Source organism: Mustela lutreola, chromosome 14 (genome assembly GCF_030435805.1).
Source record: "Mustela lutreola isolate mMusLut2 chromosome 14, mMusLut2.pri, whole genome shotgun sequence".
Taxonomy (NCBI): Eukaryota; Metazoa; Chordata; class Mammalia; order Carnivora; family Mustelidae; genus Mustela; species Mustela lutreola.
The window spans coordinates 19,690,696-19,715,252 of NC_081303.1; the positions used below are offsets into that span (position 1 = coordinate 19,690,696).

Genomic DNA, 24,557 nt, shown 5'->3' on the forward strand with positions numbered 1-24,557 from the left:
GAGAGTCAGAGACATCAAGTAAAGGTAATCTTAGGGTGTATATTTGGTATGAGGCTCCAGCTAAAACAAGAGTTGGGGATGGGGAGGGTGCTCAGACCGTGGGATCTAGAGCTCCTGAAGTTCTCCAGCCCAGCCCACCCAGCCTCCCTAGCTCCCATAGTCTACAGGATGCCTATTGATACAGTAGTCTGAGCAGAACTACAGAAAGGCCTCAGTGCAGGTAAAAATGGATATTGATCCCAGGCTTCGTACTGAGTCCATTTTGTTGCTATTTTGAGAGCCATTAAAGCGTAGTGATTAAGAACGGGGATTCTGGAGTTAGAGCTCCTGGGTTTGCCCTTAGCTCAGCCTTTACTCCATGAGCTTTCTGTGGTGCAATTTTCTTATATGAAAATAGATATTTTAGGGGCGCCTGGGTGGCTCAGTGGGTTAAAGCCTCTGCCTTCGGCTCAGGTCGTGATCCTGGGGTCCTGGGATGGAGTCCCACATTGGGCTCTCTGCTCAGCCGGGAGCCTGCTTCTCACCCCCCCACCCCCACCTGCTTCTCTGCCTTCTTGTTATCTTTGTCTGTCAAATAAATAAATAAAATCTAAAAAGAAAAAAATCTTTAAAAAAAGAAAATAGATATTTTAGTAATACCTACCTCATGGGATTATTGGGAGAGTTAAATGAGTTAATACATGTAACTGTTTAGAAAAGCGCCTGACATACAGTTCTCACTAAATGTTAGGCAGTAATAATATTATTCTTAATTAGTGTAAGTCACCATGCAGCTTTCTTTAAAACCTTTGGAAATAAGATGCATAACATGATATTGTTTGAGCTAAATTTTTTGGATTTCATGTGCTTTGAATCAAAAAACTACTGTTACACGGTAACAGATAGGATTTGCTCCCAAGCCAACAGGATTAGATGGTAGCTTGATAAAACATTAACATCTGTAGAGAATCTGTACTAGTCATGACAGGAGTTGGTTATAACGGTTTCTGTGGTCTCTTACAGTCTCGGCCCCCTTCAACACTGTCTGGGGGTTGGAGTCCTTGGGCAGAGCCCACCGTTTTAGGCACAGTGTCTCTGGTAAGCAGCTGGTAAGCAGTGATGGCACTAAACATTTGATTCAAATAATGAACTCCCCTAATCCACAAAGCAACCTTAAAAAAAAATAATAACTTGGCTTCTCAGGTAGCATCTCTGCATGGAGAGGTTGTATAGACAAGACTGTTTGAATTATCTGGTTGCATATCCCGTTGTTAAGTCTCACTGGAAATCAGTACGTTAGCCTTCTGTTTTTACATGTCTATCTTGGGAGCTTAACTAATCAAGGTCTTCCTGATTCATTACAGATAGATACAGATAGATAGATTCACTCTCTGTACTGACTAAGCAGGTAGCTGAGCCTACAGACTAAGAGCCAAACCTGTAGCATGGTAGATCCACAAAGGTAATGTTCCCCTTTTTCATAAGTTTCTTGGGATATAGCCCCCTTCCTCCTTTAAGTCACCCACCACTAGCTGCGTAATTTATTGGCTTGTGTTTTCTTTATTGGAGTTTCCCTAAGTGTGGGAGCAGTGAAAATTCTTCACTATCAGTAACGCCAGTGTGCTGAAGAGAGGTGGAGCGTTCCCACTTTGACGCTTCCCTAAGTCCCCGGGCCAGCCAGATGTGACCAGGAATCCGTTATGTGGTGATTAAGAAGTGTAACCACTGCACTGTGAACACTTGCTCTGTGAATCTATTCTTCTGATCTAAGCCATCTTAGTATGGGTAGAGCTGAAAGGACATTATGTATGAGCTCGTTGGTATCTCTTGTTTTACCGAAGGGGAGAGAGAGGCTACATGCCTAGGGCCCTATATATTTATGCTCTCTTAATAGTCTCTTGAAGGCTTGACTATACTGGCCAGGACTCATGACCTGTCAGTGACATTCTTCCTAGCACCAGATATCTAACTAGTACAAAAATTTAACTGCCAAAAGAGACTTTCCTGTCCTATAGTTCAGGCAACACTTCTCCCTTTGTTATATACTATTGAAATACAAATTCATCTCAGATTTCAGACTATGTTTTTTTTCTTAAATGTTTCTTCTAAAGATTTATTTATTTTTTTAGGGAGAGTGGGAGAGAGTGTGAGTGGGAGGAAGGTCAGAGGGGGGAGAGAGAGAGAGAGAGAGAGAGAATCCAAGTAGATGGCCGCCTGGGTGGCTCAGTGGGTTAAGCCGCTGCCTTCGGCTCAGGTCATGATCTCAGGGTCCTGGGATCGAGTCCTGCATCGGGCTCTCTGCTCAGCAGGGAGCCTGCTTCCCTATATTTCTCTCCATCTACTTGTGATCTCTCTCTGTCAAATAAATAAATAAAATCTTAAAAAAAAAAAAAAAAAGAATCCAAGTAGACTCTGTGCTGAGTATGGAGCCCAGCTTGGGGCTCAGTCTCAGAACCCTGAAATCATGGCCTGAGCTGAGATCACAAGTTGGATCTTAGCTGACTGAGCCACCCAAGCTCCTCTTCAGACTTGGTTTTTAACTGAATGCTTTGTAGCCCGATTGTTATGTCTTTTGACCACTTTGTAGATAGAGTTCATGGTAACTATTTGAATCTACTTTTTCCCTTTTTTTTGAGAGGCCTGTAAGGTGGGCAGGTCCTTCCCAACTGCTGCAGGACATCACCAGCCAGCCTGGCAAGAGGCTTCAGAGCCAGTTCCCCAAACCTTCAGATTTGCCAATGTTCTTAGCTCAGTTGCCCACCTGGATAGAGATCCTGAATTTGTCACATTGGGTCTTTTTTTTTTTTTTTTTTGACTCTACATCCCAAATTGTAAACAGATGGTTTCATAATCTTATAATAAACTTCAGTACTTTATAAAATAATAATTACTATATACTACAACATAATTATATTCCAATAATTCTATAAAAATTTTCACATTAACAAGAGAATATTCTTTAAAAAAATTTTAATGATGTTTATTTTAATCACAATAGAAATTTCTATTCTAAACATTTTTATTTTCTTTTCCTTCTCCTCCTCCACTTCCTCCTTTGACATGGAGTACTACTATGTGCTTTAAGCTTTTAATTTATTTTTATTTTTTTTTAAAGATTTTATTTATTTATTTCACAGAGAGAGAGATCACAAGTAGGCAGAGAGGCAGGCAGAGAGAGGAGGAAGCAGGCTCCCTGCTGAGCAGAGAGCCCGATGCAGGGCTCGATCCCAGAACCCTGAGATCATGACCCAAGCTGAAGGCAGAGGCTTAACCCACTGAGCCACCCAAACACCCCTATTATTATGTTTAAAAATTAAAAACAAAGTTTTCCTTTTTAAAATTTAAATTCAATTAAGTAACATATAATGTATTATTGGCTTCAGGGGTACAGGTCTGTGATTCATCAGTCTTATACAATGTCCAGTTCTCATTATAACATATACCTTCCCCAATGCCCTTCACTCAGTTACCCCATCTGCTTTAAGCTTTTTTTAATGGCAAAAGTATCTTATTAACTTAGCATTATTTTTACATACTTAAGAAAAAATTTGGGGTGCCTGGGTGGCTCTGTTGGTTGAGTGTCTGACTCTTGATTTTAGCTCAGGTCATGATCTCCGGGTGAGGTGGAGCCCACATTGGGTGGGGGGCGGGAGGGCCATGCTCAGTGGGGAGTCTGTTTGAGAGTCTCCCTCCCTCTGCCCCTTCCCACCATGCATGCTCTCTCTCTCTAAAAATAGGCAAATCTTTTTTTTTAAAAAAAGAAAAAATTTGGTAGCCAGTTACAAATGGATATACATTTTTCTCGGAATATGTTTTTACATATTTAGAAATATGTAAAAAAAGTGAGGCCGCATTAATGAGTGAATTAAACAGAAAGTGTTTTAATGTACATGCTCAAATGGTTATTCAAGGAGCACTTCCTAGAAGTGTGTTTCGAGCAAGATTTTAAGAGACGGTATAGATATACACTGCTGAAAAGAGAAGAGGTTAGAGAAAAGGGAAGTAAAACAAATTATGCATTGTGGCGCTATATCAGGAAAAGGGGGAATGGGTGCTAACAAAAAAATGATGTCCAGGGGTGCCTGATGGCTCAGTGGGTTAAGCCTCTGCCTTCGGCTCGGGTCATGATCTTAGGGTCCTGGGATCAAGCCCCGCATTGGAGACTCTGCTCAGCGGGGAGCCTGCTTCCTCCTCTCTCTCTGCCTGCCTCTCTGCTTACTTGTGATCTCTCTCTGTCAAATAAATAAATAAAATCTTAAAAAAGAAATGATGTCCATTGCAGGATGGTTAAGCAAGCTCTTTGTTGGAATGAGTATGGAGTGTTGGAAAGCAGTGATTGGTAACATTATTGAGATGTAGATTCACAACCTTGCAACCTGCATTATGCCTGGATACTTGGCTAGATTCTAAGGGAAAACCATAGAGGGAGAGGGAGGTGCCTGACCAGTAGGAATTTACAATCTTGCGATGAGATTGGGCAGCTGGAAGGTAGAGAAGGAGCCTTCACAGCCCGGAAGAGCAGCTTGGATTTTACATGGTGTGTGATGGAAGGAGCCTTTGCAGGGTCTCATGTATCATCCTGCCTCTGTTGTCTGATCAGGAAGGAGAGATCTGTTCTGGGAAAAATCAACATTGAGCAGGTGACTAGGTTTCAAAAATCAATTTTTGCAGCTATATATGATCAATTAGCAAAAGAGTTGTTTTTTGTTTTTTGTTTTTTTTTTTTTTAACATAAAAAACTATTTTGAATCACTTTAGGAAAAAAATGGACTGCCTAAGGTCTTCTGTTCATGATTAACAATTAATGGAAAATCACTGATTTGCTTTTGCAGACAGTACTTAATGTCAGTAACTTCAGGCTGTTTTCCAATTTTACAGTAAATTTTTATACTAAAACCAATTTAGGAAGCTGTTTAGTCCATGGCCTTTTTCGATGGAAAGATGGGTGGGTAGACTAGAATAATGACGTTTTCTTTTCCACACCAAAGTATTAATAAGGTACTAATGATACTGTCGCTTTCAAAATAAAGGAGAGAGGTCAAGTTGCTTATGAAAACATCTTGGATTATGGTAAAAGTTGGGTAGCTTTATAGCAGTTGAGATAGCAAATATTTCAGGTTTTGCTTTTAGTGTATCAGTTCATCTCCCATCTTGGATCAGACCCAAGATTTTTCTTTGCTATTGAATTTGTCCTCTCGTAATTGTTTGGTCTCATGTTGTAGAAATATAGATTTTATTTTTTCCCTTTCTTCTTCTTTTCATCTGCTTCTTTGGTACTTGCAACCTGCTCCGTGATTGCCACTCTCTCCACTGGCGTTCCCATGGGAGGCCTTCTGGGGTCCTTGGTGTCCAGGAATGACATTTGAGGCATATTTAAGTGCCTCACAATAATCCTGGGTTTGTGTGCATTTTGATGCACATGGATTGGTGGTAGGTCTCTGAAAGGCACCAACACAAAAACGACAGGAACTCTGAGGTCTGGGGTCAGATTGGGTTGCGGTTGTCCACGTGTCACTTGAAGATTCTGCCCAGGAAAGACCTTGTTGAAGGGGTAGCTCTCTAAAGCCGCCTGAGCTTTTATGTTCTGATTCTCTTTTGTCTGGGGAAGAACATCAGTGAAATAAGGTTTCACTCCTGTTATCCTGTTGATTTCATATGCGTTGTGCCTATCAGCCAGTGCTCTCCTGGTTAAAATGGGCTGGAAAACAGTGGGTCCTGAGACACCACTCACAAAGCTGTTGAGGAGAGAATGCCAAATTCCACCACTTATTGGGCTCAAGGTGACCTGTGGCCATAAACTGGCCAGGCTCCGGAGAGCTTCCCGGTTCCACGCCGAGGCAGGAAATTCGGCCTCAGTATGATAGAGCTGAGAAAAGTAAATGCTGAGAGTAACATCTGGATACATTATTAAGAAATTGTACATTTTGCTGATGCAGCAGTGGTTGGCTTCATTACAAGGAGAGTTGTTGGAATACAGAATGATATGCCTGATAGCATTGTTTTTGTGTCGGGCTGCGTCAAAATAACCATTCATCTCGAATAGCATCGATTCTGGATGGGTATTGTTTTCAGTGCAACTGCTAGCGTGGCCCTTTTGCACCAGGCTTCCAGAAGAAGTTTTTAGCTCATAAAACGTGAGGTGCTTTGTTTGAGGATACACTGGCCCATAAGGGAATCCAAAAATCTGATGAAATTCTGTATAGGGAACTCTTGCTTCTTCTCCTGTCCGAATATGGTAAGGACAGTTCGAACAGTCTAGAGAGAAGCTCAGCCAGTAATAAGGTTTTACTATTGTTCCACGATTTGCTAGGTATTCTTCATATATAGGTTCCATTGCTAGATTTATGGTCTTCTAGCTGCAACCCTAAACAAGGAAAAGAAATTATACATAAAACCAGTGTAGGAAAAACTAAAGAAAATGCACTGATTTATTGAGCCATACTTTTCTTTAAAGAAGGTAGCACAATAGGTATAGCATCTTTTATTTATTTTTTTAAAGATTTTATTTATTTATTTGACAGAGAACACTCGTAGGCAGAGGCAGGCAGAGAGAGAGAGAGGGAGGCAGGCTCCCTGTTGAGCAGGGAACCGGTTGTGGGGCTCGATCCCAGGACCCTGGGATCATGACCTGAGTCGAAAGCAGAGGCTTCAACCCACTGAGCCACCCAGGCGCCCCAGCATCTTTGATTTTTTTTTAAAATAAAGTTATTTATTTATGTATTTATTTATTTGACAGAGAAAGATCACAAGTAGGCAGAGAGAGACAGAGAAGCAGGCTTCCTGCTGAGCAGAGAGCCAGATGCGGGACCGATTCCAGGACTCTGGGATCATGACCTGAGCCGAAAGCAGAGGCTTTAACCCACTGAGCCACCCAGGTGCCCAGCGTCTTTGATTTTAAAAGATAGTTATATATAGGCATAGATGAGGAAGCTCAAGATTCATCTTTGTTCATTGAGATTCTTGGGGTGTGGGGAGGAGATGAAAAAGAAAGGCATAATGCAGCTTTACCTGTTTCACAGATTGTGAGACGACACAGCAAATGGGTTAACAGTGCAAGTTCTGGAAACAGACTGCCTTGTTTCAAATCTGGGCTCTGCCCCTTACTGGCTCAGTGACTTTCTGCAAGTTGTTTAAAGTCTGGGAGTCACAGCTTTATACACAAGAGTCTATAAAGTGAGGATGAGAATTGTACCCACCTCTCAGTAAAAGGTTATCTGGAGGGTTGAATAATAGAATACATATAAAATGCTTTATTATGTGCCTGACTCATGTTAAGGACTCACTAAAGATTAGCTCTTAATAGTGATAGTACAAATCCCGGGATTATCTAAACAATTCTTGTTTTTGAAAGCCTAAACAAGCGGGGGTTTTGCAGTTTTGTTTGTAATGTTCTTCCTTTGTCCCTTTCTTGAATGATATTATCTAATTATCTGCATAGGTTTTGAATGTGCTTGCATTTAAAATCAGCTGTTTCTTCAGATCAGTGGCAGTAAATTGAAGCTAATTATCCTTTTGGGGAAAGGATCATGGTTACTGGTGGAGACTTCTCGTGGGAATGCCATTTGAGTATTCTTTGGGAAGTGAACACTTTGCTATTTGAGGGTTTTATTTCCAGTGGGTGGGTCTTGTTAGAACATTTTGGAAACTTTACCATTCTGGAAAGCACATATGGTTCTTTAGGATATTTCAAGTGAATAGTTTCTGGGATGTTAAACCACAAAAGTTGAGGTCTGTAAGTAATGATTTTTTTCCTTTAAACAAAAATTACTCAGTTACATTGTTCCCACGCAGCAACCTAGGGCATTCTAATATAGTTTCAAGAACATTTTTCAATAACTTTGTATTATTCAAGTATTATGTATTTCTTGTAGGATATTTTTAAAAATGCTAATATATACAGGGAAAAATAAAAACTCATACTGATTTATCTCAGTTTATGTTTCCTAACTGTTAACATGTCTTTTCCCTCCAGTCTTTTTGCTACGTGTTTGTTATTCACAACAGAAATAAAATCATGTTTTATACTTCGCTTCTCACTTAGTATAGGTCATGAGTACTTCCCCATGTTATTAAAAAGTTTTCAAAAAGCAATATTCATGGCTAATTAGTATTTTATTATGCAACAAATATGTAATCAAATATTCTGGTTCTTGCCTCTTTTTATTATTATAAATAACACTTCAATGAGCATTTCTGGAAATAAAGTTGTGTTTTTCTTTTCTTTTAATATAGATTACTAAAGTTGTATTATTAGCTCAGACTTTGTCAGATTGCTTCTTAGGATGGTGTCCCAATTCTATCTCATCCTCCTTTGCCCATTTGAGGAGTGAGCATCCGTATCCCTTTTTGGCTATAATTTGGACCTTTTCAATTCCTCATGAGGTTGAACACATTTTCACATGCTTATTGGTCTGTAGTATTTATCCTTCTGTGAAATATCTCTGATCCGCCCCCCCCCCCCCCAAGCGCTTTGTGGAGGATTTCCTTACTGATTTGCAAGAACTCTCTTTGGTTTGTTTTGTTTTTGTTTTTTAAAGATTTTATTTATTTATTTGACAGACAGAGATCACAAGAAGGCAGAGAGGCAGGCAGAGAGAGAGGGAGAAGAGGGCTCCCTGCTGAGCAGAGAGCCTGATGCAGGGCTCGATCCCAGGACCCTGAGATCATGACCAGAGCTGAAGGCAGAGGCTTTAACCCACTGAGCCACCCAGGCACCCCGCAGGAACTCTTTTTGTATTAAGAATATTAGCTGACATAATTTTTGCAAGTATTTTACCTGGTTTATGGAGCCATTGATTATGCTGATGGCATTTTTAATTATACCAATTTTTACATTTTTCTATGGTCTTATCTTTGCCCTTAAGATTTTTTACTGTTGTATTTGGAAAAGACTTCCCCATCAAAGAGGAGTTAAGTATTCCCCATATTTTTTTTCTAGTATGTATGGTTTTATCTTTTACATTTAACTCTTTGTCCAGGCAACAGCACAGATAAAGCAGAAAATTAAAGAGAGATAAACTGACCATTACAAAACAAAAGAAAATATATTTCTCACTTTCCAAAATCGAATTTGTCATTTTGGGAGTATTTATTACAGTTTTCATATGGAAGCACTTGGATCAACTTCTTTCTTCCTCAACCCCAGTCAGCTCCGTCCCTGCTGTATTTGGTACCACTGAAACCTGCAGCGCCCCTTTGCCAACCTGTCCTGGGCAGAAAATGGTTTAGGAGTCTCAGTCCTGCTGTCGAGGGAGTGTGATTTACTCATGCCACCATTTTCCTAATGGCTGATGTCTTTGCAGTAATTCCGGATGCCACAAACCCATCAAATTCCAGGTTTCTCCTAATCTCTGTCCTGTCAATTTAGTCCATAGGGTCAGACATTTACCTCAGTGTCCTCCTCAGTTCTGCACTTTCCTGGCGTGACTGAATTCGTGCCCCGAGGCCTCCCAGCCCTTGCCTATCTTTTCCTCTGGGTCCCGGACTTTCTTTTCTTCCCCTTTTGGCAACGATTGCATGACCTGGAGCCTCACACCATCTTGGGTTGATCCTGGGCACTGTTTTCTCCCTGGATTTCCTCCTCTTTCAGCCTTACCCATCAGACCAGATAGATGTCTCTGAATATCAAAACTTATTGAAACCAAGCCCAGAGTCCCACTTGCTTTTGAATCTGGGGCCTTGGATGTGGTCTGCTGTTGGGTGGCACAGCCTATATCCAAGGGACTACTCAGACTGCAGTTTTAAGTCCCCCATGATTCGACTGGAATGTTCCGGAAACAGTAACATGAGGCCTTTGTCTGCCTGTTTTAGGGTGGATGGGATGGGTGGAGTTAACTACACTTAATCATCCCACACTTACCCTTATGGGAAGCAGAAGTCTTTGTATCTTTCAAAATAAAGGCAGTATGGGAAGTCCCAGCTGTTTTTCTAAGTACTCTTCTCTTTGTACTCCGTCTGCTGTTTTAGCTGGGAAGGATGCATCCTTCCTGTCTTTAAGGAGATCTTAAGGACTGGTGGCCTCCATAGGGCACAGGGGTGGGCGAACTCTGGAGGTTCATTCTTGCTTTTCACTGTCAGTCAGCTGTGGTTCCCCATGGGTGGAGCCTCCACTTTTTCAGAGGGTCTTTCAAAGACTTTTCTTGGATCACCTTCATCTGAGAGGGAAGCAGAAAAGACCTCCGTCAGCTTTGAACTCTTAGAGAATTGGTGATTTGTATCATCAGTTGGCCAATGATCACAGACTCTTTTGTATCATTCACTTCTGCTTATCCGCCCATTCACTCTGCCTCTACCCAGGCAGGGGCATACCCTGTTGAGCCCAGGACCAGATTCAGGGAATCTTAGTTGGTTCATAGGCCAGGTTGGCTGAGACTTGTCTCCCCAGCATCCTCTGTCCCTACTACCTCGTCCTTTCCCCCTCCACCTTTGGCCGTGCTTGGGAAAGGCATGATGCCTTCGGTAGAGCAGGTCTACTAGTAAGAAGCAGAGATCTATAGAACCCAGCGCCTTGCTACTGGTTGTGAGTGGCCCCTGGACTGCAGCCTTGGGACAACAGCCTTCCTTCCTTTAACATAAATGAGGCATACATGAGGACAATCTGCTCTCTCTTCACCCCCAGCTAGGATTAGTGAGTACTGGTAAAGCACAGTTTGCACTGGCGTAGTGGGAGAATGGAGTTTGCCCTTCCCAATCTGTGCACAATCTGTTAGCAGCTAAAAACAAATGCTAGCAGTTATAATTACCATCATTTTGTCTCCAGGCTTGGATAACATTCCAGGTGTTCTAGAAGATGGTCCGCTCCCTTTTTTCCTCCTTTCAGTACCATGCCCTGTTTCGAGGGGCTCCGGAGGCTGGTCGTGCTGGCGAGCTTCACCTCCCCAATCGGTTCGGGACTCTTTTGCAGTTTGTGTCTGTTAGTTCCTTTGAACTTTGCTGTCCCAAGTTAGAAAAACCTTGCTGAGGTGTGGCTGCCTCTAAGAACAGTGTTGAATTGGTGCCATGGTAACGTTTGCAAAGTAGCTACTGCTAGGATACGGCTCTGACACTTATTACTTTATTTGCATTTCAAACCACCTGTTCCGAAGATGAAAATATACATGAATGCATATTCCAGTCTGCATGAAAGCACACTTGCTGACGATTGCAGGGAACATCTTGGGGGTTTTCTCCCTCTGGCTGTAAGAATCAAGCTCTGAGGTCCTGCTCCTCAGCATCTTTGTCCTGATCTAGATCAGGTGCCGGGCCTGGTGGTGTGTGGACACAATTCACTGGTTCCGTTGCATGTAGATACACCAGGGCCCTTTCTTAGGAAGTTTGTGTTTTGGTGAGAGGGAGCAGAGACTCGATCTCCCCAAAGGGAGGCACTTACTACTAATAGGTCCACAGCCTCTGAAGGGAGAGCTCTTCAGTGTGTCCAGATCTGGGCCAGCAGTCTCTCTCTTCTTACAGATTCCCTGGGAGACTCTTGCAGTTGGTATGTATCTGTTTCCCTCCAGTTTAAGGCAAACCCGCCCCCTGGATCGTGGTGGCTCCTTGTTCATAGCCAACGGAAGAGCCACTCGGCCTGCTCTGTTCTGTTCCCTTGCCCCGCCTCCTACGTCTTCTCCTAGGACACTGGACATGTCGATGGTCATGACTCACTGTGCTCACTACCAATTATTCCCTCTTTCCTCTTCCTCAGGCCACTTGAAGGAACAAGTGATGATCACTACTGTGTATTTCCATTAGTTACCACCTCAAAGTTTTTTTAAAAATTATTTTTGTTAACATATAATGTATTATTTGTCCCAGGGGTACAGGTCTGTGGGTCATGAGGCTTACACATTTCACAGCCCTCACCATAGCCCATACCCTCCCCAGTGTCACCCCAAAGTTCTTCAACACATTTCCTGTGCTGAAAATAGCGCAGCAGGGACAATGGAAGCACCTAGAAGGCTTCCTGCAAGCAGCCTTAACCACTCTTAGCTAGTTTCTCAGTCAAACTCCCAGTCTCCCCAACAGCATCTGTCCTTTCTCCTTGAGGCTTGAGGGGACTCCTTCTGGTTTAGATGTTTTATGTTGATCTTTGCCTTTTAAGGGTCTCACCTAACTATTTTTCGGTTACATATTCTTTCATGCTTGCTTCCGGGACAACTCGCTATTGGTCCCTTCGCCGCCGTGGCCACTGAGCATGCCTCCGTTGTGCTCCCTTCCTGCCTCCGTCTTCCTGGCATCTCCTAGCTCGATGAACTTGTAAATTTAAGATCAAGATTCCATCTTTATTTAACATTAATAAATGACATCCCATTTAAAAATGTTCCCTGAAGGGGCGCCTGAGTGGCTCAGTTGGTTAAGCGTCCGACTCTGGACATATGCTCAGGTCATGAACTCTGGGCTGAGCCCTGTGTCAGGCTCTGTGCTGAGTATGGCGTCTGATCAAGATTCTCTCTCTCAAATAAATAAATAAATCTTAAAAAAAAATCCCCTTAAAAATGAGTTTCTATCCACTGACATATTTACCAATTGGATTTTAGGTTAATTTCAGGTTTAGGCAATCCCACATAGCCACCAGTTTTAAAAACAGCTCTATTGAGTTTTAATTGACAAATAAAAATTGTGTATATTTAGGGTGTACAGCTTGATCTTTTGATAAGCTTATACACTGTGAAATGGTTACAGCAATCAAGATAATTAACATATCTATAACCACATAGAGTTATCTTTTTGGGGGGTTTGCATGAGAACATGTAAGATCTGCCCTCTTAGCAAATTTCAAGTAAACAATATTGTATTGTTAACTGTAGTTGCCATGCTGTGCATTAGATCTCCAGAACTTAGTCATCTTACATAGCTGAAACTTTATACCTATTGACCAACATTACTCCAGTTCCCCCTTGCCCCAAACCCTGACAACATTTTACTCTATGCTTCTACGAGTGTATTTTAGATTCCACCTATAAAAATGGCATTATGCAATATGTGTCTTTCTGTTTCTGGCTTATTTCACATAACATAATATCCTTCAGTTTCATCCATGTTATGGCAGATGCTAGGATTTCTTTTTATTTTATTTTTTTTAGATTTTATTTATTTATTTGACAGACAGAGATTACAGGTAGGCAGAGAAGCAGTGAGAGAGAGAGGAGGAAGCAGGCTATCCACTGAGCCGAGAGTCTGATGCGGGGCTTGATCCCAGGACCCTGGGATTATGACCTGAGCTGAAGGTGGAGGCTTAACCCACTGAGCCACCCAGGCGCCCCACTAGGATTTCTTTTTTTTTTTTTTTTTTTTTTTTTTTTTTTAAAGATTTTATTTATTTATTTGACAGAGAGAAATCACAAGTAGGTAGAGAGGCAGGCAGAGAGAGAGAGGAGGAAGCAGGCTCCCTGCCGAGCAGAGAGCCCGATGCGGGACTCGATCCCAGGACCCTGAGATCATGACCTGAGCCGAAGGCAGCGGCTTAACCACTGAGCCACCCAGGCGCCCCTAGGATTTCTTTTTAAAGGGTGAATAATATATCATTTTATGGGTGTACCACATCTTCTTTATTCATTCATCTGTTTGTGGACATTTAGGTTGTTTCCGTACCTTGACTATGGTGAGTAATACTGCAGTGAGCATGGGAGTGCAGATATCATATCTTTGAGATACTGATTCCATTTCTTTTGGATAAATACCCAGAAATGGGATTGCCAGATCTCGTGGTAGTTTTATTTTTAATTTCTTGAGGAATTGCCATATTGTTTTCCATCATGGCTCTATCATTTTATATTCCAACTAACAGCTCCCTTTTCTGTGTCATCACCAACCCTTGTTTTCTTTTGTGTTTTTGATAATAGCCATCCAAACAGGTGTGAGGTGGTTTGGGTGTGAGCCACCCAGGCGCCCTCCTTTGGCATTTTTAAAATCAGATTGTTTGGGGCACCTGGGTGGCTCAGTTTGTTAAGCGACTGCCTTTGGCTCAGGTCATGATCCTGGAGTCCCACATCAGGCTTCCAGCTCCACAGGGAGTCTGCTTCTCCCCCAACCTTCTCCCCGTCTCATTCTCTCTTTCTTTCAAATAAATAAATAAAATCTTTTAAAAAATCAAATTATTTTGTTTCTTTTTGCTATTACACACATTCCTTATATATTTTGGATATTAGTCCCTCATCGGGGTTAGCAAATATTAGCAAATTTGTTAGCAAGTGTCTCCCACCATCTGTAGGTTGCCTTTATACCTTGTTGATTAAGTTTCTTCAGATGTGCAGAAGCTTTTTAGCATCATGTAGTCCTACTTGTCTATTTTTGATTTTTAAAAAAGATTTTATTTTTTTTAAAAAAGATTTTATTTATTTATCTGGGAGAGAGAAAGAAATGAGCGCAAGTGAGGTGTGGGGAGGGGCAGAGGGAGTGGGAGGAGCAGGCTCCCCAGGGAGCAAGGAGCCTCTGTGGGGCCGGATCCCAGGACCCTGGGATAATGACCTGAGCTGAAGGCAGATGCTTAACCAAGTGAGCCACAAGCACCCCTAGTTTTGCTTTTTTAAAGAAAATTAATTTCTTATTTAGAGGGAGAGAGAACAAGCGAGCAAGAGAGCAGGGAGAAGGGCCAATGGAGAAGGAGAGGCAGAGAATCTTGAGCAGACTGGTGCTGAGACTTGGGGCTCAGTCCCATGACTCTGAGATCAGGACCTGAGCTGAAAGCAAGAGTCAGATGCTTAACCGATTAAGCCACCCAGGCACCCTTATTTTTGCTTTTGATGTCATATTAAAAAATTCATCACCAAGACCAATGTCAAGAACACTTTTCCTATGTTTTCTTTTAGTAGTTTTATAGTTTCACCATTTACATTTGTCTTTAATTTTGTGTTGGTTTTTTTATATGGTGTGGGATAAACATCCAGTTTTATTGTTTCGCATGAGCCACCATTTTTTGCATCTCTTAGGTGTAGGAAAATTCCAAAGGAAGATCAGCTTCACAAAGCTTCATTAAGGTTGCACAAATGATTTTTTAAAATTTTATTTATTTTGTTTGTATGTGGGGGTAGTGAACCCATGAGCAGGGGGAGGGGCAGAGGGAGACAGAGCAGACTCCCCAAATGAGCAGAGCAGGGCTCGTCCCAGGACCCTTAGATCATGACCTGAGAGCCAAGGCAGATACTCAACTGGTTGAGTCACCCAGGTGCCCACACAAAAATGATTTTTAAAATTGAGTCTAGGGGTGCCTGGGTGGGTCATTGGGTTAAGCCGCTGCCTTGGGCTCAGGTCATGATCTCAGGGTCATGGTATCAAGTCCCGCATCAGGCTCTCTGCTCAGCAGGGAGCCTGCTTCCCTCCCTCTCTCTCTCTCTGCCTGCCTCTCCGTTTACTTGTGATCTCTGTCTGTCGAATAAATAAATAAAATCTTTAAAAAAAAAGACTTTATTAAAAAATAAATAAATAAAATAAAATTGAGTCTAGCCACAAGGAAACGAAGGACTTTGATCATGGGGTTTCTGCTCACAATTCTTACTGCTAAATTGATATGTACAGGAAGGGAGAACTTTGAAGAAACATCTATTTCCCCAAACAGACTCCTTTCCTCTGTCTTCCTTTGTTACCTTGCCATCCTTCATCTTCAGTCAGATGAGTTACAGTGAATATTATCTGTAGCAAAGTAATAGGAGATTATAATGAAAAAGCTTTGCAAAGGCCAAACTCTCTCATACTGATATATATATATTTAAAAGACCTTTATTCAGGTTAACACTCTAAAAATTGTTTCTAATCTGTGTTCTGGCTTCCCAATGTGAGGTGTATCTAAGGAGGCTTGTGTGTTGCTAGTTGCTACCTCTAAGGTGACTTGGATAACTTATATTTTATTGCCTCTTTTTTTTTTTTTTTTTTTACTTTTATATGAAGGCATATAGCCAGTTGTTATATAAGTCACTGCTTTCATAGTGGTTTGGTAGACACTGAATAATAATGCCCACTTTTATGTAGCAGTAAGATGCTACCTACACTGAAGAAAAGAAGGAGAGGAGAGAATTCAGTAGATTTCATGGGGCTCACTGAGAGTTAGGTAGGACAAATGGGACAAGATAAGTGTTAGGGTTAGAGAGGAAAAGAAGACAAAAAAAAAAAAAAAAAAAAAAAAAAGAGCAAAGGATGGATGTCCTTGCTTGGGATTATAAATGGAAAGGCCACAGGGTGGCAGCACAGTCTTACCAGCAGGAAACTTTCTGTTGGACCACAGTTCATTTGCTAAATTCACAGATTTGCAGAATTCCTCCATGTCGGTTTCCTCCGATGTCCCAGGTAAATACCAGCAAATGCTTAGAATGAGAGGTAACTCCTAAAATTTAGGAAACTTTAGGTAACTCCTAAAACTGGAGCAAAGTGCGGGGTGAAGCCACCATCTTTACTCCCAGAATCTGTACAGATGCTCTAAAAAAGGTTTCAGACTGTCTGTGGGGAAGGACCAGTTTCAGTTTACCAACCATCGTACACTGATCATTTTGTAAAATTCAATGAAAGTGATTTTATAGAAAAATGAACAAAAAAGACATAGACATCATAAGCTCATTTTACAAATAATTAAAAGACATAAACAGATCAAAAGTTATGAAAGTTTTAAATCACATTTCAATAAATGCAAATGGAACACCCGTCTATTTTTGCTTTTGTTGCTCATGCTTTTGATGTCATATTCAAGAAATCATTGATCAAACCAGTGTTACAAAGATTTCCCCATGTGTTTTCTTCTAGGAGTTTTATGGTTCCAGGTCTTATGTTTAACTCTTTAATCCATTTTGGGGTTTTTCTGGTGTATGTGCATGGTGTAGGGTAAGGGTCCAATTTCATTTTTTTTTAAAAAGATTTTATTTGTTTATTTGACAGAGAAATCACAAGTAGGCAGAGAGCAGCAGAGAGAGAGGGAGAAGCAGGCTCCCCGCTGAGCAGAGAGCCTGCTGTGGGGCTCGATCCCAGGACCCTGAGATCATGACCTGAGCCGAAGGCAGAGGCTTAACCCACTGAACCACCCAGGTGCCCCCCAATTTCATTCTTTTGCATATGGATATCCAGTTTTCCTAACACCATTTGTTGAAAAGCTGTCCTTTCCCCATTGCATATTCTTGGCACCTTGGCACTACCAAAGATCATTTGACCGTATGTGTGTGGGTTTGTGTTATTTTTGTCCCATTTGTCTATATGTCTGTCTTTATGTAAATATAAACAGAACAAACATAACACAGAAAAAAAGAAAAAAAGAATTACCAAAACCATATGTGTTGTTTATTTAAAGTGTTATGTATAGATGACTAGAGTAGAGAATCACTGTTATTATTATTATATTCAACAATTATATTAAACAAAAAGCTTTTGAAGGATATAGCAATGTTCAGTGTCCTAAATATGCAGTTTGTGAACATCAGTATATTGACTTATAAAATTTTTATTGTGACCAATCAACTTGCTTCTTGCTTGTTACTCCATCTAATCTAGGTCCAACTGATGGACAACACTATTTGCAGGATATAATCATATCTAGACTGATTCTGTGTTTATTTTGGTAGCATTAGAATAGGGAAAGCCAGTTGTAAGAGGTATGCTAATTGGAATAGAAGAAGAGGCTTTAAAGCAATTTCACAAGCTCAAGGTATTCATTTTTAACAATTTTAAAAAATAAAGCAAGTGATACTATATTTTCAAAATTCATCAGTAGCCACTTCCAATATTTTATCCTGTAGTTGTATTAAATTTAAGTTATCTTTTGATGAAAGGACTAGTTTATGGTTCCACGAATTCCCTATACATAGATTGTCTATCAAAATTATTATCTATAGCATTGATAATAGTTGTTAAAATTATGAAACATGACATAACCATCTCTGGAAACTCTGTTTTTCCACACTTCTCATCTTTATTTTGACTTTTCAGTCATCTGCTATTGAAAAACATGTTGAATTTTTTCCATGTTTGGAAATACTAAGGTTATTAACATAACAAAGATTACAGACAAATAGGCAAATCTGAATGTCTAATATACTTTTTCTTTAAAAACTTGGGCCCAAACTGGTTTCTTACCCAGCAGTAATTCTGAGCATTTATTCAGCAGTTCCAACATTCTCTACAGAACTTTTCCCCTACGTGACCATCATAAGCCAGTATGTAAAGCTGTTGTTTGTGATCAACTTCCATATTATCACATAAGCAGAATAATTTCAAATGTAATGCATTAGCATTTATGTAATTTGTAGTGTTTTTTAAATGATTCATTTCATCTTTTTTTTTTTTTTTAAGATTTATAAAAAATTTATTTGTCAGAGAGATAGGGAGCACAAGTAGGGGAGAAGCAGGCAGAGGGGTGGGAGAAGCAGGCTCTCCACTGAGCAGGGATCCTGATGCAGGGCTCGATCCCAGGACCCTGGGATCATGACCCGAGCTGAAGGCAGCTGCTTAACTGACTAAGCCACCCAGGCGCCCCTTTGTAATTCATAGTTTTTAATGTGTCACTAAGCACAGTGATTAGCTTGGCTGACTTTTTTCCCTAGTAAGGTTTTCTCAATGAAGGAAATAGTGTGTGGTTTTGCATTCCGGCTCGAGTTCCTTAATCTGAGCAATTATCCTAGAACGTTCTCCCATGCAAGATTTAAACTCTAAATCACTTTTCCTGATGTAAATCATACAGGGTCATATCAAATTTCTATAAAAGTTTCTAAGTACTTTCGATTTCTGTACTTACCTTGTCGACATTGTGACAGTCTATGGGTGGGCCCTGGTTCATAGGCAGCTTTGAGTGACATTGTTTTTGTGTACTTATTCCATTTCACTTAAGTCACTATTAGGTAGTGATTCTGCTTAACTAAGTGCACTAAATTTTATTTAATTCCTCTGGCTATCTTATAATATAAATGCTAAAGAATTTGAATGAAAATACCATTCGTTGAACACAGAGGAACACTTACTGAATGCCTCCTTTGTGCCAAAAAGTTTACATGCCTGACATCCCTAAGAGGTGCGTATTATTACAATTTCCGTTTTACAAATAATAAAACCAAGGTTCAAAGTGGCTAATGCTAAGATAAGATAGCTAGTAACTGGTAGAGCTGGGATTTGAACCCAGAGCCCTCTGACACTCTTCTTTTTTTTTCTTTTTTTTTTTTTAAAGATTTTTATTTGTTTATTTGACAGACAAAGATCACAAGTAGGTAGAGAGGCAGGCAGAGAGAGAGAGGAGGAAGCAGGCTCCCCCCTGAGCAGAGAGCCCAATGTGGGGCTCGATCCCAGGACCCTGAGATCATGACCTGAGCTGAAGGCAGAGGCTTTAACCCACTGAGCCACCCAGGTGCCCCTGAAACTCTTTTCTTGTTACCATTATCGCTCCATCACATCCTACATTTTGAGCAAAAAGAAAATAATTTCAAATTTATGGCCTAGTCTTAAGATAAATGGAAAAAATTAAATTTCAGAAGTGAGGAACTGAAGTTAAGAAAGTCAAGCAGGCTAGGAAAAGTGTCATGGTGAGAAGGTAAGTGTGGGAAAACAGCTGAAAATGTGAAAATGTTTCTGTCAGAGGAAAGAAAGTTTAAAAAAAATTTTTTTTTAAAAATATTTTTAGATCTTTATTTGCGAGAGAGAGAGAGCACCAGCAGGGGGAGCAGCAGGCAGCCGGAGAGGGTGAAGCAGGCCCACACCGAGCAGAGAGCCCGACGTGGGGATCGATCCCAGGACCCCAGGACCACAACCCGAGCTGAACCAACTTCACTGAGGTAAAATTTATATAATAAAATGTACCCATTGTGTGTTCAGTTATATGAGTTTTGACATATGGATATACTCATGTTACCACCATCGCAATAAAAATATAAAACATTCCCATCAACCCCAAATTTTCCCTGGGTCCCTTCCTTCCCCATCAGTCACCTTCCTTCATGGCTCTAGGGAAGTATTATCTTTTTGCTGTTACTATAGATTAGATATTATTTTTCCCCAAGTTTCACATACATGGAATCATAAAGGATGAATTTTGGCGTCTTTCACGTGTTGCTCAATGTTCATCCATGTGATTGTGTATATCAGTAGCTTGTTACTTTTTTAATACTGAGTAATATTCCATTGTATATATGGAATATATACGCTATAATTTATCTATTCATCTGTTGATGGACATTTGTGTTGTTTCTAGTTCGGCGCTCTTATGAAAAAGGTACTCTGAACATGCTTGTCCAAGTCTTTGTGTGGATGTAGGTTTCTATTCCTCTTGGACAAATGCTTAAGAGTGAAATTGCTGGGTTGTATGGTACATGTGTCTCAACTTTCTAAAAACTGTCAAACTTTTTTATCAAAGTAGTTATTATTTTATATACCCACGGGCAACATATGAACATTTCAGTTACTCTGCATTCTTGCCAACGCTTGGCTATTGTCAACATAAACAAGTATTTGACATAGCAATTCAGAAAGACTAGTTTCTCTTACGCTTGTCATTTGACGGAATGGGAGTAAACAGTGGGTGGGATTCTGTAGTTCTTCTGTTTCTTCCTTTGCATAACCAACCCCCAATAAATCTCCAAAGAGCACCATGCTTATCAAGAAATTTGATAATTAGCTTCTTAATTGCTTCCAACTCCTCTTATGGAAGAGACTTCTTCCAAACGAAATCACTGATAGGGCTGAGCTGAGCTCAGTCCAGTCTCATCCTTCAGTTAGGACAAGAGTATGTGGAAGCTCAGAGAAAATATTATGGCCATGGACTCAGTATGGGGAGGATATAGTGAGCTCTGACAATCCTCTAAGTGCTTGCTATCAAGAAGGCTGTTGTCAGTCTCATCGTTTCACTGTAAGTGTTGCCTTTTCTTTTATTCTTGCCTTTCATGTTTTATAGTTTTAACATGATGTGTTTAGGTGTGGATTCAGTTTTCTTTCTCCTGCCGGAAATCCAAATTTGGTGATTCTTATTTTTCATTAACTCTGGAAAATACTCAGAAGTATTTGAACACTTAAAATATTAGAAATATTTGTATCCTCTGTTTTTTCTTTTCTCTTCTTCTAGAATATCGATTAGGTATATATTGAACCTTCTTACATGACTCTAAGTTTTCAGCTGTCATTCCTACTGCTCATCTGTCACTGCTGCATTCCAGACACCTCTTCCAAATCAGTCCTCTGGCTCTCCATTTTTCTCTACACGTCTGACAATTTGCTGTTTAATCCACTTACTGAGTTGTTTTTTTAAGTCACTGAATATATATATTTAGTGTCTGTATTTTTCTCCATTTTCATATTTTTGATCTTTTTAATCTTTAATTATTTTAAATGTTATTGCTATGTAGTCTGTAACAAGTAATTCTATTACCTAGTGTTCTTGGGAATTTAACTGTGCTTTTTGTTATTTCTGCCTACCCTTGCTTATGGTGAATTGTACCTTTGGGTGTTGTAAACTTTGTTTTTTAAGTCACGCTTGATGGGAATCCTGTGTGGTCTGTGCTAAAGATACGTGCCACAGCAGTGGTTCTCAATCTTTGCTGCATGCCTCTTAGAATCACCTGGTGAGCCTTTAAAAGTTAGAATGACAGCTGGAACCCCAGACCAGGTAACTCAGATACTATGAGTATGAGACTTACACATTAGTGTTTTTCAAGCTCCATGGTCATTAAAGGAGAAACGAAAGAAAGAAAGAAAACAAAAAATACCCTCTCCCCAGTTATGGTTGAGAACCAGTGCTCCAGAAGAATTTGCTTTTAATTTTTATACATATTAGAAGTTGTGTTTCCAGCATATTTCTAATATCAATTAGAATTTAATATCAATTTCTTATCTCTGGGCTTTAATATCAATTTTAGTATCAGTATCAATTTCTCATCTCTGGGCTCCTGAACTATATAGGTAGTATAAAAATTTTCTAACAGTAGAAAAACATTTTAAATACAGAGTGTCAACAAAGCCAATTTGATTATTTGTATTATTTGCTTAAAGACTGTCCCTCCAATTTTTTTTTTTTAAAGATTTTTTATTTATTTGACAGAGAGAAATCACAAGTAGATGGAGAGGCAGGCAGAGAGAGAGAGGGAAGCAGGCTCCCCGCCGAGCAGAGAGCCTGATGCGGGACTCGATCCCAGGACCCCGAGACCATGACCCGAGCCGAAGGCAGCGGCTTAACCCACTGAGCCACCCAGGCGCCCCTGTCCCTCCAATTTTTTAATTGACATATATGATTGTATGTATTTAAAGCATAAAATGTGATGATTTTATACATATATGCATTGTGAAATGATTAGCAAGGCATTCATCAACTAACAGTTAATTCTGGGATTTTGTTTATTTGGATTTATGGTGAGAATGCTTATGGCCTACCTTCAGCAGCTTTCAAGAATATAAGTATCCAAATTAACTATAGTAACCATGCCGTGCCCTACATTAGATCCTCAGAACTTACTCATCTTATAAGTCAAAGTTTGTGTCCTTTGACCTGCATCTTCCCGTTTACCCCTCGCCCAATCCTTGGTAACCACCATTTCATTCTGTTTCTGTGAAACCAAGTTTTTCTTTATTTTCTTTTCTATTCTTTTTAAAAAGAATAGAAAAGCATAATGCCATCAGGGTTCATCCATATTGTTGCAGATGGCAGGATTTCCTTTTTTAAATGGCTGAATAATATACCATTAAATATACTCCATCTTTTTAAAAAGATTTTATTTATTTATTTTCACGGACAGAGATCACAGGTAGGCAGAGAGGCAGGCAGAGAGAGAGAGAGAGGAAGGGAAGCAGGCTCCCTGCTGAGCAGAGAGCCCGATGTGGGGCTTGATCCCAGGACCCTGAGATCATGACCTGAGCTGAAGGCAGAGGCTTTAACCCATTGAGCCACCCAGGCGCCCCTATACTCTATATTTTATTAAATCTGTTTATCTCTTGATGGACATTAAGTAGTTTCCGTTATCTTGGCTGTTGTAAATAATGCTGCAGTGAAGCTGGGAGTGCAGATACCTCTTCAAGATACTGAATTCCGGATTTATTTGTTTTGATAGATGCCCAGGAATGGGATCGCTGGATCATGTGGTGGTTCTGTTTTTAATTTCTTGAGGAACTACTATTCTGTTTTCCATAAAGACTGCACCAATTTGCATTCCTACCAATACATTCCCATCATACACACCAATTAACATTTCCACCAACAGTGCTTAAGGATTCCTTTTTCTCCACATCTTTATCAACATTTTTTGTCTTTTGTCTTTTTGATAATGGCTATCTTGACAGGTATGAGATCATATCTTATTGTGGTTTTGATTTGCATTTCCCTGATGATTAGTGGTGTTGAACACCTTTTCATGTACTTATTAGTCATTTGTTTTTGGAAAAAATGTCTCTTCAGATTTTTTGTTCATTTTTAAAAGTCAGATTATATGCTTCTGTGCTCTAGAATGCTATGTGTTCTTATATATTTTGGATATTAACTCTTTGTCAAGTATATGGTTTGTGAATACTATCTCCCATTCTGTAGGTAGCTTTTTAATTTATTGATTGTTGCTTTTGCTGTACAAAAGCTTTTTAGTTTGATGTAGTCCCACTTACTTATTTTAGCTTTTTTTTGCCTGTGCTTTTGGTGTCTTATCCAAAAAAATCATTGTTAAGGCCAATGTCAAGGAGTTTTTCCCTATTTTTTTTAGGGGTTTAATGGTTTCAGGCTTACATTTAAGTCTTGAATCCATCTCAAGTTAACTTTTATGAGTAGAGTAAGACAGGGGTCCTGTTTCATGTCTGTCTAGTTTTCCCAACACCCTTTGTTGAAGAGACTGTTGTTCCCGTTGTGTGTTTTGGTGCCCTTGGCAAAGATTACCTGACTGTATATGCATAGGCCAACTTTCAGGCTTTTTATTCTGTTCCATTGGTCTCTGTGCCAGTACCATACTCTTCTGATTACTATAGCTTTGTAATTTAGGTCAAAATCAAGAAGCGTGATGCTTCCAGCTTTAGTCTTCTTTCACAAGATTGCTTTGGTTATTCAGAGTCTTTGTGATTCTATGAATTTTAGAAATATTTTTTTTCTCTTTCTGTGAAAAATGCCATTGGAATTTTGATAGGGATTGCATTGAATTTATAGATCACTTTGGGTAGTTTGGACACTTTAACAATAGTAATTTTTCCAATGCAAGAATGTGGAGGATCACTTTTTTGGTTAAATTTACTCCTAAGTAGGACCACTTAGGTACCTTAGTTGGTTAAGCATCTGCATACTGATTTCAGCTCAGGTCTTGATCTTAGAGTTGTGAGTACAAGCCCCACATTGGGTTCCATGCTGGGTTTGGAGTCTACTTAAAAATAAATTAATAGGGGTGCCTGGGTGGCTCAGTGGGTTAAAGCCTCTACTTTTGGCTACTGTCATGATCCTTGGGTCCTGGGATTGAGCCCCGCATCGGGCTCTCTGCTCGGCGGGGAGCCTGCTTCCCCCTTTCTCTCTGCCTGCCTCTCTGCCTACTTGTGATCTCTCTCTGTCAAATAAATAAATAAAATCTTAAAAAAATAAATTAATAAATTTATTTTTAAGTATTTTATTTTATTTTATTTTATTTTTTTTTAAATATATATATTTTTTTAATATTTTATCTATTTATTTGACAGAGAGAAATCACAAGTAGGCA

At 40.0% G+C, this 24,557-nt stretch overlaps 2 protein-coding genes across 3 annotated transcripts in view; one reads left to right on the top strand and one right to left on the bottom strand.

Annotated features, from left to right (window-relative positions):
* The window catches only part of RGL1 (ral guanine nucleotide dissociation stimulator like 1), a 258,932-nt gene that overhangs the window by 6,706 nt on the left and 227,669 nt on the right, over positions 1-24,557 (top strand). For both annotated transcript variants that reach the window (XM_059147082.1, XM_059147085.1), the window contains exon 2: positions 19,538-19,688. The gene's annotated coding sequence lies outside the window, so the exon portion shown is untranslated. The remainder of the gene's footprint in view (positions 1-19,537; positions 19,689-24,557) is intronic.
* Positions 2,920-10,947, bottom strand: APOBEC4 (apolipoprotein B mRNA editing enzyme catalytic polypeptide like 4). Its single transcript, XM_059147086.1, has 3 exons — positions 10,722-10,947; positions 9,839-10,133; positions 2,920-6,343 (listed from the first exon to the last, which is right to left on the bottom strand). Exon 3 carries the CDS (start codon positions 6,311-6,313, stop codon positions 5,213-5,215), a length of 1,101 nt encoding a protein of 366 aa, XP_059003069.1. The 5' UTR covers positions 6,314-6,343; positions 9,839-10,133; positions 10,722-10,947; the 3' UTR covers positions 2,920-5,212.

Excerpts from the sequence above, each read along its gene's own strand:
- APOBEC4 (XM_059147086.1), bottom strand. The coding sequence starts at position 6,313 with ATGGAACCTATATATGAAGAATACCTAGCAAATCGTGGAACAATAGTA.